The sequence below is a fragment of the Chroicocephalus ridibundus genome, chromosome 2 (assembly GCF_963924245.1).
Source record: "Chroicocephalus ridibundus chromosome 2, bChrRid1.1, whole genome shotgun sequence".
Taxonomy (NCBI): Eukaryota; Metazoa; Chordata; class Aves; order Charadriiformes; family Laridae; genus Chroicocephalus; species Chroicocephalus ridibundus.
The window spans coordinates 114,504,877-114,522,574 of record NC_086285.1 but is presented as its reverse complement, the minus strand read 5'-3'; the positions used below and the strand labels follow the sequence as shown (position 1 = coordinate 114,522,574).

At 39.0% G+C, this 17,698-nt stretch overlaps 1 protein-coding gene across 2 annotated transcripts in view; it reads right to left on the bottom strand.

The window, feature by feature from the left end:
* The window catches only part of LAMA1 (laminin subunit alpha 1), a 106,082-nt gene that overhangs the window by 71,995 nt on the left and 16,389 nt on the right, over nucleotides 1-17,698 (bottom strand). For both annotated transcript variants that reach the window (XM_063326584.1, XM_063326585.1), the window contains exons 2-3: nucleotides 9,427-9,597; nucleotides 8,969-9,081 (exon numbers count right to left, since the gene is read on the bottom strand). In XM_063326584.1, coding sequence (XP_063182654.1) covers nucleotides 8,969-9,081; nucleotides 9,427-9,597 — 284 coding nt within the window. The remainder of the gene's footprint in view (nucleotides 1-8,968; nucleotides 9,082-9,426; nucleotides 9,598-17,698) is intronic.

Sequence of the window (17,698 nt, the reverse complement as noted above, 5' to 3'; positions counted from 1 at the left end):
CTGAACATTACAACAAAACATTTGTTTATGTGACTAAAAAAAAGACCAAATGTATTCAGTGCATCATTCTGTGTTAATGTAATAGCTGAAACCTGTATCTACACTGTACTTTTCAGGATTACTTGCATATAACACTCTTTCTATGCGGTGTGCTATTTAGCTTTTCTGAACCACTGAGGGCTTCAAAGTGGGTTGTTTTTTTCAAAACAACTGCAGCCAAAACAACTCTGTTTCACATTTTAGCTGGTAGTTTAATCCTCTCAGTAATAGCATTTCTGATAAGCTTTTTACACCCTACCTTAAAAATCTCTGTGCATTCCATTTTCACCCTGTGTTAAAGTTACTTAAGCAGAAGACTATTTACAGACACTGCTGAAAACACACAGAAACAAATAAGATGAATGTGACAAATACAACATGATAAACTTATTTAAGAATAGTAGCTCTTTTAAGATGTGTACTCTCTAAGCTATACAGGTATCTTGACTATTTTTTTAACAATCCTGGATCCTAAGTGAAATCCCCATCCACACAACAGCACTGTTTGGCACTTGTTTGAGTAGGCATGGCATTAATTAAGTCGATATCACCTTTTAAATGACCTTGTCATGGCAGCTAGATAACCTGCACTGGCCCCCGACTAGCTTACAGCATTAGACACTAACACTGAAGTGCACTTATTGCAAAGCTACTATCTTCTTCCTTCCCTAATACCTATTACATCACCTCATTTCAAAAGGCTGTCCTTGCAAATTGGTAAGACTTCTTACAGGAGTTTAATCCACATGTGGATGCCCATGTACCCATGAGTCAGGCCATTGAGGAACTTCAAAACAATCAACAAGTAGATCAGGCTGCTAAAATATTACAGATGGATTTGGACTGGGAACATAAAGGTGAACTATTTTTAGCTCAGTGGGCCCATGACACTTCAGGTCATCAAGGAAGGGATGCAACATACAAACAGGCCCGTGACCAAGGAGTGGATTTAACCATGGACGCTATTGCGCAGGTTATCCACGATTGTGAAACACGTGTTGAAATCAAGCAAGCTAAATAATAATTTCATTATTTTCTTTTTTTATATATATCATTATATTTTTTTTAAATTATTAATATTTTATTAAAGTAGTTTAGTTTCTTTTAAAGTCATAAGTCTCTTTCTCTCTGGTACTTTTCTCCCTGAAGGAAGCAGGTGGGGAGAGCATCTGTCATTCATTTCAGTGGCCAGTCCAGCCCAAACCACGACAATGTTTTACATGCACTATAGTATCAAGCCACATTTAGATGAAAAAAAAAATGCCATATTATTCCACCATCTCAGAGGTATGTACTCTCACTTGAGCAGACTGCCTGGTCAGCTGGTATAACCATCATAATTCCTGTCTGCATGTGCAGTATTAATACTGTGTTGAGCTCAAGTTTGCCACAACCAGTTCTTTCAGACATTTCAAATTTTTTTTTTTTTTTTCCAGTACAGGTTAAAGCCAGAGCAAGAATAGTACCTGCTACATAAAAGCAGATTTTGATTTTGTCAAATGAGGAAATAAACACACAGAGATAAATGGTAATTGTACTGTGCATGCAATTCAGGAAACTACTTTTGAAACAAGACATTGTTTAAGTGAACAGAGCTTCGCTTAGGAGATCTTGCAGACATGAGAAGGAAAAAAATTTGGTGATAACGTAAATTAAAACATTATATTCACTTGGTCTGATTTTATTTCCAGGCACTTCAGTTTCAGCCTTTGAGACATCAAACACAAACAGAAAATTTCCAGTTGTTACAATAAATATAAAAATTGACACAAACTGAGGATTTTGTCTACTGACTTATATGACATTTCAGCAATGCAAGCAGAAGTAAACAAAAAAGAAAAGCCAGCTCACTGTTTAGTCACAGCCTTACAGTCTTAGAAATAAAATTTCTCTGGGGTCTGTGTATCCTCTGTTGTTCAGCACAGTCTTAAAATTCGATCAAAGTCAAGTGAATACCAAGAATTATAGTCCAGCTTTCATGAAGAAAAGGACCTCTTTTAAATAAAACGTACATCGTGCCAACAAGCTCCAACTGAAAAAAATGCTAAAATACATGCTTTTAAAGGGAAAAGAAAAGAATTTGAGCAGACTTCAAGTCAAGTAACTGTATTCCCTATATACAACCTGGATTTCAATGATTCAGTCAGCAGTAGTTGAGCTATATACCTGTTTCACACTGGGTTACGCACCAGCAGAATCTGGGGTATCATCATTTCAGTACCCCGAACCTGAAGACATTTGTATGTGACAAGAGTCACTCGTATGAGTATCTTCTCCATCACAGAAGAGAACTGCAGAAAACTGTTAAAACCAGGGAAGTTTTACTGAGTGATCTTAGGAACTGCTATGCACCTCCAAGTTCCTTTGAAGTCAATCATCTCTCTCAAATGCACAAAAAAATGCAAGACTGGAACCTCAATTTTTTTTCCAATGCCATGGTAGAAAATTTTCCTCAAGAACTCTTGTATGTCTTTTATTTATTTATTTTTCCTCTCTGCTTGTTGTCGTCAACTAAACTACTTCCATACTTATTACACAGTTGGCTGAACAACAACTGATCTACTTTTGATTACATTGAGATTTTTCAAGACCCATTGTAGTCTGCAGCTGATGTAGCTAGTTTTAAATCCAGTTCCAACTAGTAACAATGCGCTATCCTTCATCACAAACTAACTGCAGCCCCTGGTGCTGAAATAAAAGATATTCACAAGAGTATGCAAGTTAAATTTATTTTAAATATCAAGTTTCTTGGTGAGGGGACAGTGAAGGGAAAAGGCGGTTAAAGATAAAAATTTTCACAGCAACTGTGCACATATTTAATGCACAATTCAATAAATTAAATCTTTTCAACTCAACATTTTTCCAGGAAAAAAGCAGCCATGTTTGGTAGACAAGATATCTAGTGATTGATTTTTCCTGCATGCCTACAGTTCACCAATGCCAAAAGAGGCATTCAAAAATCAGTAAACGGTTCTATAAACATTTAAGTATGCACACTGTAAAAAACCATTGCCGCCTTCTCCCCCCGATCCTCTCAACTCTCTTCCATTTACACACATAGCCCATAGATACACAAAAATACTTCACAGGTAAATTCACAGGATAGTGAATATCAGCAACACCAGGAAAATTTGTCAGCCCCTGAAATAACATAGGTTAAAATATAGAAATGGAAGGGTTTTGTATAAATGCTCCTGCAGCCAAAAAGTCAAAAGACAACCTACAAGAAGGAGTTACGTTCTCTCACGGATTATGTTCCCAAGCAAGGGAATGAAGATGGAGGAAGGGATTAAGGTGTTCCCATTGTTTGGAGATGAAGATATTTTAAGGAATGACAGCAGGTAGGGGTTTTGCAGACTTCATATCCCACGGCCTCTGCAACCCACAATGGATCTGAACCAGGAAGCCCGTGTAATGCAAGCTGATTTTCCAATCTTCCTCAGAGCACTTCTTTACAGATTTTTACTTTTATAAATTCTTCAGGTTTGAACATCACCAAAGGCAATTTCTAACCACTTCCCACATCCATTCAGTGTCCACCAACCAGCCACGCGATAAACTTGAGCTGTGTGGCAAGAGCTAATGATTTGTACACTTTAATTTGACTGTACAGCTTTCCCAGAACTCATTTCCTTATTGAGCTACAAGGGTAAAAAGGGCAAGCCAAAGCAAGTTAGCAATTCCCAAACAGCCATAGATTAAAAGTGTCATTTTACAGGCAGTTCAATCCCCACTGTAAAGACCAGCCAAATAAACCTGTACTGAAGAAACTCTTCTTCATAGCAGCCAATACCAATGCAACAAGTCACTACTCCTTTATTTAGCCTTCCTAATGACCTTGTTTCCCTGATTCCCAGATCCAGCAACAAGAAGTGCATTATTCTTGAAACAGATTTGTAAATGAACCCTTCTCCCCATTCATTGGGGAAGTTTGCACATTTTTTTGCTCAGGACTGTAAACTCAGCCAGCAGTGGCCACCCAGCAGATACTAGCCAAAAGTCCCCATTTCCAAGGGCATGGTCAGTGCTCTACAAAGCACACAGATACACGTCCTGGCAAGCTCAGTTTTCCTGGTAGTCTTTTGGGATAAAGACTCCCAGTTATACTTTTCAATCTACACAAATGGAGACAACGAAAAGGGAAGATTCGGTCTTTTTATATCTATGAGCATCGAAGTGCCAGGCTCCAAAAGTGAAAACTTAAAAGGAAAGATGAATCCCAATGCATTATTTTTTCTCCTACATTTCAGAAATGGTTAACCTATTAAAAACAGAGGTACCAACTGCTACTTCAAATCTACACCCCAATTCAAATCCAAACTCTACCTGACCCTGAAAAAACCTGAAAACTTTAGGACCTCCGGATCACTTTCAGTGACCCAGTGCATCCCTTACTGCAATCACACTGGCATAATGTAAACTGTATAATGCAGAAGATTGCAAAATGAACATACCTGGAGGAATGCAAGGCTCTTGGCAAACTGGTTCCTCCTAGTTTTATAAATTCAGCTAAATCTTTCCTTGAGTGTGAATGCAGAAAGGGAATCTAAAAAACAGCTAAGTACGTTTTCCAAAAGACCATGACAAGTCCTGTGGTGAAAAATGTTTATTACAACTAACATCACTCCACATTTTAACTGAAACTGCAAAATCCATTCTGTTCAGTGTTGTCAACACATATAAACCTGATTACCAGAAAAGCCTCTTTTTGTCAGATTTCATCTTAGTGTCCAAAAAGTCTAAAATGAATCTGTACAAACTCTGAAATAGTAGAAGACTACATGAAGGGATATGGTGACTATCAGCCTATATTGTTCACAGAAATGTGTTTTCAAGGGATAAAGATGGCTTAAGGCTCTTATTAGAGACTGTGAGGCCTAGCAATTGCTTGCTATGTTTTGTTCTGAGGAGTCTGTGGTGTTAAAAGTGCAAAATAAACGAAATCCAGTAGAATTTATGGTCTCCTGAATTATCTTTTCCTTAAGATTCTGATTTATTATGTGCAACCATTGCTTAGGAATAGAAGAAAAATTCATTTTACTCAAGCAGTGTACTGTAAGAATGTACAGATGAGCTCCCTGAATCTCGGCATCATCACTTTTACAAAACCTCAGAAGTCTTTTAAGGAAGCTTGCCACGTACAATACATTAGCGTTGGTTGAGTGAAGTCAACAGAATAATATCTTTTTACATCAGCAAAGGATTTGCCCTTACAGAAATCTCTTCTTGACAACTGATTTCAAAATAAAAGCTCTGTACAAATCATATTATAATTATTTACATTCTTTTTTACTTTCTAATAGCAGAAACTATGAGTTACTCTTACATGACTCTGAGTGGTAATCCAGTACTCATGAAATATTTATGAGCTACGATTTAATCAGAAGCAGAGTTTTCTCAACTTGATACTATGGGTCTTCCAAGAACAGCTGGTCTTGCTTTACAATTCAAGAGCTTTGTGATATACAAACTTGTGCCTTTCTGCTATGCCTAGTACAAAGTACCCTTAAGTACCTTGAAAAGTCTGAAGCATAGCAATAACACTGAAGAAAATGTGTGTGTGGCAGAGAAATATTTTACAGCTGGCCCAAGCACACTTTGTAATAGTCAGCATTTATTTTAATTCATTATAATTTCACAAAGTAACTGGCCAGAGGAGTGAAATTCAGGCAAAAAAAGACGTTTTTATCTAAAACTGTTGCTGTGCGTTTTGTTTCTGTAGCATTGCCAGTGCCGGAAGCGTAAGGTCATAAATCAAACCTTGATATCTTGTATATCAATACTACACCTCATTGCTAAACTACTCTTTCACCAGTTTTGGATCTTTGCCATACATTTAATAGAAGGAGGAGGACGGGGGGAAGACTATCATACATCTGGGTCCTGGAAAGACTGAAAAGCACACCAGCATACATGTAACATGTACCTAGTTGTTATGATCCACGTGAGCTAAAAAATCATGACGTACCCACTGGCTACTCTTACAAAATGCTCAGCATTAGTTATAAATAGCACAGATTCTGCAAAGGAGAAAGATCAAAGCAGCAACCTCCATACTGATTTTATTAGCCATCCCTCTTTTCTTAGCAAGATTCGATCAAACTGCTCTGCAGTCCAGCTGTATTTAGACTAAATAAACTAAGTGCAAGGTAGAATATTAGCTGAAAGAACATCCTCTGCTTCCTTCAATTTTGAGCCTAGACATGAATACAGCCAAATACAGGACACACACTGTGTCCAGAACTTTACCGAGTGGAGCCAGTTTTCACCAGCTAAGGGAATCTTCCCCTTATTTGCCATCCAAGCCTACATTCCAGCACTCACCAACCCGACTGCTGGATTACATCTCTAAACTGTACATTGGTAACAATCCCAAGAAACAATCCACTCCACTTACTGCTAGAACTTCTGATAATTACTCAAAAAACATAAATAATGACCAGATGGTCATTCTTCACATCACAAAAGAGTGTGAATATATTCTATATTTTGGCAAGGAAAGTTAAAGGACATATTTACTTTAATACGCTACTTGGCAGATTTAATGCACAAAACTTGAAATGTAAGAAAAGTACCAATGATAAAGACGTACTGCAACACACATAGTTACAGGTACTGAATTCCAGGAATACTTTTGAAGGTCATAGAAGAGTATTTTAACTCATTTTACTCATTCTCAAACAAGTTTATGAAGTAAACAGTCACTAAAATCACTAAGGTCCTTCCCAAGCTTTTCTTTTGTGTTTTCTTTACTGAAGCTGACTCGCTTAAAGTAAGCACACCAAGTCAGCTCTAATAACTCATTGACTTCAAGCGATCTCTATTAACCAAATCCTTTCTCACAGAGCAGTAATTTACATTCAGTTTGCACAGCCCTAGATGCCTTCTCTCTCTCAAACTCTCTAAGGAAAACACAGAAGAAAGGCCCCTTGGGGGAAACTTTTCAAATCGAATTAGTGAAACTGAGCATGGGTCAGGAGAAGAAAGATATGTATTTGGTGAAACGTCAACAGCACTAAGGCTGGAGAATAAAAGATTTAGAGGGCAGCTCAGCTGGTCTGTTTCTAAAGTGAAAATGTTCTAGGAGGATAAAAACTATGGCATTCCCTCCTTCATTTTTCCTTCCTGTTTGTCCAAGTACAAACCAAACACAAAGTCAACTCTTCAAACAACAATAAAGTCCTATCCAAACCTTCTGTCACTGACAAAAGATACCTTGTGATTATCTTCCTAACAGTTCTGCTTTCTAACTAAAAAGCAAACTAGGCACTTGTTTAACTTATGCTTCACTTTAATGTTCTAAACTTAAAACTTCTGTTTTAATCTTTAAAATAACTTTCAAGCAGGGCCTACAGATCTTGCAAAGCTTGTTACCAACTGTACACCTCAAGTATGAATTTCTTAGTAACAAGCTTCTTCCAGAGTTTGGAAGCATCCCCATATTAATAATGGATTGCTGAGGTACGATTTTCAAACAACTTAGACAGGCCAACACATAGATCTGTCCAAAGCAAAACAACAAGAAAGAGCCAGAAAAAACACATTTCCTTCAGAAATTATTTTGTCTTTTCTTGGAGTAGAGTAGGAGATTTCTGATTCTTCCATGCCTAATAGACAAACTAATAAATTAGCAAACACTTTGTAGAGTTTAGCTGCCTCCTGTGTAAGAATGATGAATTCCTCCAAGCTTTGTTGTAAAGTGCCAAAACAGAGGAACCAACTTCTGCCCAGGCAGTTCCAGCCTCCCCATCGTCAGAAATCACTGTTTTATAGATATAACCCCTAACTCTTCAGAACAACTGACAGTAAAATTCCATAGAAGATACGGTGTATTTCTTCCCAGCGCTCCTTTCAACAAGATGGTGATTAGAAGAGAAGCACAGAAAATGTCATTCAACTTTTCTTTCAGCAACATTAACTTTGCCCCATTGTATGCATGTTTTGTTTTCCAGTCCTGAAGGTTACCCCTCAACTGAGGAAAGTCTGTGTTTCCAGGGTTCTAGAGATCCTGCAATTGAACTTTATGACATTTTACACTTCAATCTGACCATTATGTTGCATTAACATACTTATATATTTAATGTAAATATACAAAATACTGAGGAATTTAAAAGAAGAGTTTAACTTGAGATCTTTGAGATATCTTAGATAGGTATCTCAGATAACTATCTGAGATAATTGATGTGAATACAATAATCCTCCAGTCACTTACCTTTCTCTCCACTGAAACTCAGTATCTGAGTTACAATACCTATGGAACAAGAGTTAATACTTGGAAGTATATTGTGCTCTGTTTTCTTACAGAAAATGTCCAATGTTTCTACCATGTCCTTCTTCAAATCATTTACTCTTTTACTAAGAAACTGCATAATGATCATGTGACAGGCTGATAGTTGTAGTTAATAAACAGAAACAGATGCACCCTCACATGTAAAATCTGCACTTATGACAACACCCTGAAAAAACTGTTTACTGCTTGAAAATAAGTCTTTGATAACCCAGACTTCAAGTAACTTGCTTGAAATCAAAGGTAGAGGAAAACACTATCAGAGGACTTCTGGAGAAAAGACAGCAGGGTGAGGCAGAGGAAAGTTGCCAAGACAGAAGGAATGCTTATATAAACACTCTCATCCACACATATACAATTGTTACTGTGCCATGAATTACAACCTGTGACCTATGTGCTTACAAATATAGTCACTTCCATTCCAGTCTGATAGTACTGAAATCTCCAAGATGCTGTAGAACAATAATTGAAAAAATATCTGTTTAAAATCAATTCATATTAGCTCTAAATTAATGTTCAACTATGTGCTACTAAATAGTTAACTGCTAAATATCCCACTATCTAAACACAGAAGAACTGTAATCAACTGCATTGGCTTATATCCTACATACAATAAATGACACTCACCTACATGTTACTCACCTGCCTTAAATCCAAGGTGATGGTGACCCAGTGGTATTGCCTCCCATTCTGAATGCTGGGACTTTGCCACCAGTTATTGGTACCATCGATTGCACTGGAAATTGGGTGCTGCTCTGTTTCAAAGCAAAAAATTAAACATCTCTTGAAAATACAACTCACTGCATTTTCTCTGGCCCAGCACATTTATTTCTTGCTGAGCACAATTTCTTCCTGTCATAAAGAAGTAAAAGCCGAGATCTGCCCCCAGACTAAAAGGTGGTCACTGGACTCTGCAGTGCTTAACACTGATTTAAGGCATTCACGCTTTCTGTCAGCCCTTTGCTCAAAGGTAGTTTCATTATGTAGTGGAGAGACTACAAGTCAAAAGTATTTGACCTCAATACACCCTGTATTCATGTGGAAGGGTCAAAAAGAATGACACAAACCCATGAAACGAAAAAAAAACACATGAAACTTGCCTTTGGGATTGGCACTGCGGTGGTCGCAGACGCGGCACTGTGCGTTGCGCAGGGGCCGTCCTGGAACGTGCTCCACCAGTTTGCAGAACATCTCCGGTCCCTTCTCCCCGCAGGTGGCATTGGTGGAGATGTGAGCGTTGCTGGCCAGGTTCAAAATGGCGGGGAACAGGCCTTCAAAGAAGTAACGATTATCAGCCACGTCGTAAAGCAAGCAAAATACAAACGTGGATATGCCACAGGTCCCTGAACATACAGGGTTTCATGACAAGCTTCTAGCTGAGAGTCAGAGATACAGAAAGATACAATGAAAACACACTTATTTTGTGAGAAGATTATCATACCACACTGACACCAGCACATCAATCGTCATGGCCCTGGGGCATTACAGCCCTGCCTGTCCCTGCGCACAGCCCAGAACCCGGTTTCAGCCCCCAGGGGCTCCTTACACCCTGCCCATGGCCCCCTTCCAACCCTGACCATGGCCCCCTTCCAACCCCACCAGGGTCATCACCCCCTGCCTAAGTGACGCCACCCCCCACAGCCCTGCCTGGCCACAGGGCCTGCCGAGCTGGGCCTATGTCCCGGCCCGACCCCAGCCCAGCCCAGCCCATCCCCAGGGAGATGCCTGGGGCTGGGAATGCCCCGATGGCCCCCATTCACCCTGCTCCTGGCTGGGGCGGTGGGACAGGCCCCAGCTGCCAGGCCCTGCCCTGCCAGATCCCCCCAGGGAGCCCCCACAGCCCTTGTAGCACCCTGACTAAAATAACCCTGTTATTTCGCTCCACCTTTGGATGCTTTACTGCTGAGGAACACAAGAGCTAGTAAACGAACTCTTACAGTTACTAAACCTTCTCTTCACATTTTGAATTGATCAATACCAGGAGGGACAATGGGCCCACTGCCAGAAGCGAGGAGGAACGGTGTGGAAAATGGCATTTCACTGGAGCTCTGAGGCAGCAACGCCAGCACCCCAAACAATGCACGCCAGGCTCGCAAGTTTTAAGGATTCCATTTTAGACCTTTGCTCTGAGCTTTTCTGCAGCCTGGGTAAAGTCCAGGGGATGTTTTGCTCACCACTTACTAATCTTCACACAAACGCTTTACCAAACTTTCAAATGGTGTTACTCTTGTGTGCTGGAACAAGGAAACAGCATTTCAAGATTACTGCTACCAGATCAGAAATTCTTAGTATTTTCTAAAAGGAGTGAAGTTTTATTTTAGCTTGAAGGCTACTGACAAAATTTAAAGAACACTGCATGTGACAGGGAGAAGTTAAGCACTGTTAAATTAAGCACTGTTAAGTTAAGCAGTGTTATCAGTTTCCAGCTTTCCCTCCCAAGCTAAAAAGGTTTTATTTCTTGTATGATTATCGTATAACAGAGATACTCCATTTCCATTCAGAAGCAACTGAAAAAGAGAAACGATTTTGGAAAAAACAGTCCCGTGTTTAGAGATCAAACATGATGGGCTGAAATCAAAGCTAAAGCCTTGGTATGGCCTATTAAGAGTGCTACAAGAATTGCTACTGTTGCAACAGTGAGGTACTAAAACCACATTTCCTAAAGGGTTTTTAATATTTTTCTTCTGTTATAAGGAAATTTCAATATAAAAAAATTTCCAGCCATATTTGTGCCTTTTTCTTGAGCAAAACTATATGAATTCTTTTACACCGTAAGAGATTGTAATATTAATATTTTGTTTTTCTTTGCTGTCCATCTCAACAAGGTAAAATTCAATATTCCTTTAATTTAAAGTGTCTGCCTGCCCGGTAACTGCAATACCCTGGGAAAGCCTCAGAAAAGTTTTAGTGCTGTTTAAACCTTGACTTCAGATATTGAAAATGTAACTAAATCCTAACCCTCTGCACCACAGTATGAATAACAGTGTGTTTTCAATTGTGCTATACTCAAAACTTAAGAGGGAGATAGAGCTTTTTATTTTTTGAAGTCTGACTTCACTTAAATTAAATCTAAACTAGCTTAGATGCCTTGTTATCATTATACCTAATCTGATGCAGACAAGGATGCTGAAGACATACTATTTACCACTTTGGTGAGTTTTTTAGGTCAGTAACATACTTTCTGCACAGTATTCTCTCACCTCATGCAGAACATGCAGTATTGCTCCAGACCTAAAGCTGAAGACAAATGCCACTCCCTATTTTCCTACTGGACAAGAAAGCCCAATGGTAGTCTTTTAAATTACTCTCCAATGACACAAAACCTTCTGTATTCAGTATTCATTACTGTTCACTTAGGCACCTATCAACCAGTCTTCAAGAGCCATCCATTACTTCACTGGTCATTCATTACCTTCTCTCACGTTACACAGTAGCCCTGCCATTTCTTTCCAGGATCATTTGTTACAGTGACATAATTTGCCTACAGTAACCTTCAGTCAACTAACTTGTGCCAACGGAATAGCAAAGCTCTGAAGAAAAGTGCTGATGGCAAGTGCTGTGCTGGCGAAGCTTCATTCCAAAACCCCAAGCTCAAGTCACCGTAGCATTCACCCTGGACTCATCATCAAGCATCTCACTGACTTCTAATAAATTTGCTGACTGATAATGAACTGAATAATGGTATGGTAACCTTAGGGTTTCATGATGGTTCTCTGGATCCCACAGAGATAAGAAAGGACATTTCAATCCAACTGAGTTGCACTGGAGTTTTGCCCCAGGATCCACATAAAAAAACATGAGGTTGTTAGCTTCATTCTGCAGGGTACTGCATCTCTTCAAATCCTAGCCTACCACATTCACCTCTGATTCTCTCTTTAATGCAACCAAATTTTAAGGCAATTTGCAGAGGTGCGGCCACTGATTTCAGCAGAGACTGAGATTAGTGTAGGAGCTGATTTATTAAGAATCAGTAAGTATCTGCAATAAACAAAATGGAAAGGAGGCAAATTTCTAAGAAATCAGTTACACCTTTACAGAAAATTATTCTTCTTCAGTCTTTTCTTAAGAAAAGCTGGGTACTCAGAATTGTGAGTTCAAGAGCTCTTAGATGCTCCTCTGCCAAAGAAAAAAAAAAAAAAAAGAGGTAGCTATGATAAAGACAAGCAGCCATGGAATCAGTCACCTAAATGAGCCATTTACAGATAAATAAGTGACTGTCATCATATCCTGCTATAAAATCCAAGTGGCCATAACAGACATAAAACTCTGGCAGAAGATACCACATCTCATTAAACTGAACTGTAAATGATATCTGCATTCTTAAAGACATTGATGTAACTTTTACAGTTTGCTATCTGAAGTCCAGCACAAATGATTGATTGAATTGGACTTATCATTCTTATTCCATTAGAAAGGAAGGCAAGTGCCACACAGAAAATCCTCACTGTTTCACTCCTGAGCTGTCAGGCTCCGTTATCACAGTATACAATTGTAGCTCTGAATGAGCCTTGAAAGATCTCCATATGGATGGCAACAGATCCATATGGATCTGTACAGAGTTCAGTAGAAGACTTCTCAGCTCACTAATCTCGCTTGGTTGACTATATTCCATTTGTTAAAACACCTTGCAGCCAACTTTGTGCATAAGTACTTGCTATTTCATCTTTCCACCATCAAGCCCCTCTCTGGAAATTACTGTCCAGCATTTTGCAAGAGACTACGGTGGTCCTGAGAAAAGCCAGAAGAATTTCTAAATTAAACTAATCTACTTCAAACCGATGGCCAGCTCTTTTCCTGGTAAGGTAAATTCTTTAACTTGATTTTTTTACAACTAGTCAGCTGCCCATTTGCCCCAAACAGAGATTCACACACTGCCCAATACCAGAAAATGAATAGTGTATGGATGCTAATTTGACCTTAAGAAAGAGTGACAATTGGTTGACCATAGCTCAGCACCACAATGGAGTACAATATTTGCGTTAGATGTTCAAGTAAATTGTTCTCATTTGTAAGGACTTGGTTTTAGCCAGATGCACAACTAAAACTCACCACAGGAAAACTGAATTACTGTCAGAATTATGTCTTTCAGAGCTTTCCTATAAGGACAAAATGCCCCAAGCTCAGTGAAAGCAGAGGGAATCAAATCCCTAACAAGGTGGTCTGCAACCTTGGTAGATACGGCAGAATTTATCACGTTTGATTCTTAAAGTAATGACAAGACAGAAGAATCCAAAGGTTAGATGAATTTGTTGTATGCATAGTTCAGCGGACAGACCTTGTGGTGAAGGACACAGCATTACTATTTAGGCAAGAGTCAGGGAAAGGTTTGTTCATAATGAAGCAAGTTGTAATGTATTTGAATGATGGCTGAAGAGGTGGTCAGCATGCAGCATGCCAGAGAAAAGGAAGACAAGCAAAGAGCTTTTAGGCAGATGAGGTAGTTAACTTCTATTTTATGTGTTTCATAGGACTAGTGACTCTAATCCTTCAGAATGAATGGGGACAGCTGGAACATGCAGCTTGTTGAGGCAGATCCAAAGTGCTGACAATTCACACAAAGTCATCATGGACTGAGATACACCCTTGCATAAGCAAAAGATGTCTGCAACCAGGACAGCTCTCTCTATTGTGAAGGTTATGCCTGATCGTATCTCCTACACCTCTTCTGGAATTATTCTACCTGAAACCACGGTCTACAGAAGTCCTCACAAGCTCCTTGTTGTAGAGATACGTACCATCATCTTCCCTGAAGATGCAATTTAATTCTTTGTGATTTTATAAGGGGTTTTTTTCAGCTAACTGATTTTGTTATAGGTATAGACTACCAAGCAACCCTGAAGTTTTCTCCAAGAAGAATTTCAAGGTGTTGGGACATTTCCAAGGTTATGGAAACTCCAACCATCTGCACATTTCACAACTTCAACTGTTATCAATGCACACCTGTTGATACATTCTGGATACACCTGTTCCGCTGCACATGAGCGGATCAGCTCCACAGTATTTGTACAGTGGATCTGACCCACCCTAGAGTTGTTGAACATTTCATCTAGCTCAGATAGCCTTCCCATGTACAGAAGCCTCAGTGCACTCTAAAGACATTACACTTATTCTACGTGCTGAGACCACAGCAGATACGCATCAGTCATGGAAACATGGAAACCAGATGCAGGTGTGATTCTTCTCTGACATTTATCAAAGGCTTTAGACATATTTATTCCCTTGCTTATCTTTAAAAAGTATTCTCACTTTAGGACACTTGGCTGCATTCTGTACAGCTAGATCTGAATGAAGCCCCAATTCCATTCCCAATTAATGATTTTTTTCACTCAGGAAATTAACAGTCTCTCATAACTGCTCTGTTTCAGGTGGACAGAAAGTGAATTTGTGCGTTTTGGCAAAATCTATGCATCAACCATGGTTTTGACCATGTTTTATTGTATGGATTCTCACAACATGACTGTCAGGCAGGGTGAAACTGTACTTCACTTTTTAAAGGCACGTGGAGAAAGGTAGACACTCATCAGAGTAACAATCTTCCTAGCTGAAGCATAGCTGATTAAATTAATTTCTTTTACAAACACAGTTGTACAAACAGAAGGATACATATAAGAGTTCTGCTTTACATAGGCTTCACTATGCCAACAAATATGTTCAATAAGCACAATAAAGATGATAATAACCTTTTGGTATCCTGATCTACATAGCAAGGATGGCAATACTTCTTATAGGAAGGCCACATTTAAGACAGCTTCCCTCTGAATCTAGATTCATTAATCTCTCTCTGGTATCCCTAGAAACCTGATTAAATTAAGTAGGTGATTTTTAAATTTTGGGTTGTTTTGTTTCCCCCCTTCCCCCAGAAATCAGAAGACAAAACACTGATGGGAAATGAAGACAAAGATTATCTGAAGCAAGCCAAGAACTGAGTCCAGAAGGTAACATAATGTTTTCTGGATTGTTCATCAGTGTAGACAATGAAGACTCTCAACTAGACTTCAGTGAGCAATTCTACTGAGGCATTCAGCAAAGCAACAGCTTGATTTTTCCCCAAGTGTTTTGGCTTTTTTGTGCTGAGAGTAATAAAGCAGTAATTCGCAACTGAACAAAGTAGATGTGACTTAAAAAGCATAAAAAGCTGATGTGTGCAGCTAACAATGAGCTTTTTATTGTGTCATTTCTCAGAACACAGAAATACTTCAGGGGGTCTAATCTCATTTGCAAGTTAGCATTTTTAAAAATGTAAGGCAATCAGTGGTTCATAACAAGCAGGCAATGTTGAAGTTTGCTCACAAGCAATATATTCTTCATTTACTGAAAATATTTACAGAGGACACAGTGACAGTTGTTCAGAAGAGTCTGATGCACTTCAGGACAACACAAAGGGCTAAGGACAAAATGCAATAAAATGTCACAGAATATTAAAATGTATAAAATATGTGATAGTATTACACTGCAGAAGTTGAGGTCACATTCTTTATAACATTCCTAGACAGTTTCCAATAGCACAGATTTGTTTTAGTTGTTCTGTCTTATTCAAGTTTTGGACTAAATCAGTTTACTAAATAAAAGCCCTGGAACTATCGGGCTTGGATTCAGATTCCTTGCCTGCTTAATAGATTTACCCTCATATTATTTCACTAGTCAATGTCCTTGGCTTAACCTTTTCTATGCACTTTCATCAGAATCCTGTCCTGTAACCACAATGAAAATCAAGGCTGATTTCCTAAGTAAATGCGCTGAAGTCCCTAACTTCTAACTGCAGGAATTAAGGCACTAATTCCCTGTCCTTAGAGTCAGCAAGAAATCTGTAGCATAACACCTAACCTGCTTTATAATCCATTTTGTGGAGACGCTGCCTAAAAATATGCATTAGCAACAGCCATTGACCCATTTGAAACGCTGAAAGCTTCACTACAACTTACACAGCAGGCTTAGGTAGCAATCCACCAGTTAGAAATCATTTTTAAAAACTGATCACTCGCTTTTCTGCAGCCCTACAGAGAGGAGAATTTCTGCTATCACAACAGAAAGCTTACAGGAGCTAACTAAGGGGTATGGTTTTATCAGCAGAACCTCTGCAAACTTTGATTTGCAACGTTTAGATTAAACTATTTCACATTAAAATGAAACCTCACCACCATGACAGACCACTATCTTCTCCTAAAACACCTGTTCTCTATTTCTTCTCACTCTGCAGAGCAAAGCTACTATGTCAAACCACAGAAATACTAGCTGGGGAAGATTAAGATTATTTAATTCAATCACCTTTCAATATAAGAACATACTAAATTTGTCTACTCCATTCTCAAGAGCTTCCTTCCTATGAGGAATACGCCTCAACATCCCTGATAGATCTACTCTGGTGCTTTACCACTTTAAAGTTACAAATTTTTAGTCCTCTTGCTGCATTCATGATCTTTCATGACCTTGATTACCTGAACGGCTGTTATCACACCCCTTTTCTCTTCTCCAGACTAAGTAAACAACCCTTTCAATCTTTCCACAGCCAATTTTCTAAATCTCTTATCCTTCTGAATTCTTGGCAGTTTGCATCTCTCCAACAGTGCAGCTCCTCAGACCTCATCAACACCAACTGGAGTAGAATAATTTCTTAAATTCTTGACAGTTTTGTTAACACTTCCAAGAAAATGTTTTGCTTTCTTTTCAAGGCACTACCGTTCAGTTTCCATTGCATGCTAAGGTAAATAAAAGATGCTCTTCTGTTATACTGCAGCCTGGTCAGTCATGAAAGAGAAGTATAATCCACATCAGGCCCTGGGATGAGCTCAGGTTATCGGTAAAACACATTACTTTGCAATCAGTTGCTGAATGCTCATAAACGCTTGCTTTCAGAACAATCTCCTGATTATTTTATAGCTCTGATTCTGTAAAGCTTTTGCCAATCACGCTTAAGCAACCCAATTGAAGCACCAGAAGAACAACAACAAAAAAATCCATTACAGTGGTTAATGTGACAAAAAAAAACATTCTGCTGGAACCTCACAAGCTGTACAAATAAGCTACAGAAGACCAAACCCTGGCCCTTCCTCTGCCCAAGTGTCAAAGGGCTTCTCTGCCAAACGTTTTCTGCTGTTGCTTATGGGCATTCACCATTAATGAGAGCCTTAATGGAGACAGGGTACAGCCGCAACAGGCATTTACCTACTGCGGTCTGCCTGGGGCTAGATGATGTGCTAACTAGCATTCAGTGCTCAGAAATGTATCAGAAAGAAGTATAGGACTGCAAATTAATAAAGATGCATTCTGTCAGATTCAGACTACAAACACAGAAGGCAAAAGTCTGCTCACTTAATGAGCTTCATCTGTACTATTCTTCCCCCACCAGTTTCCTCCATATCGTTTGTGAAGGTT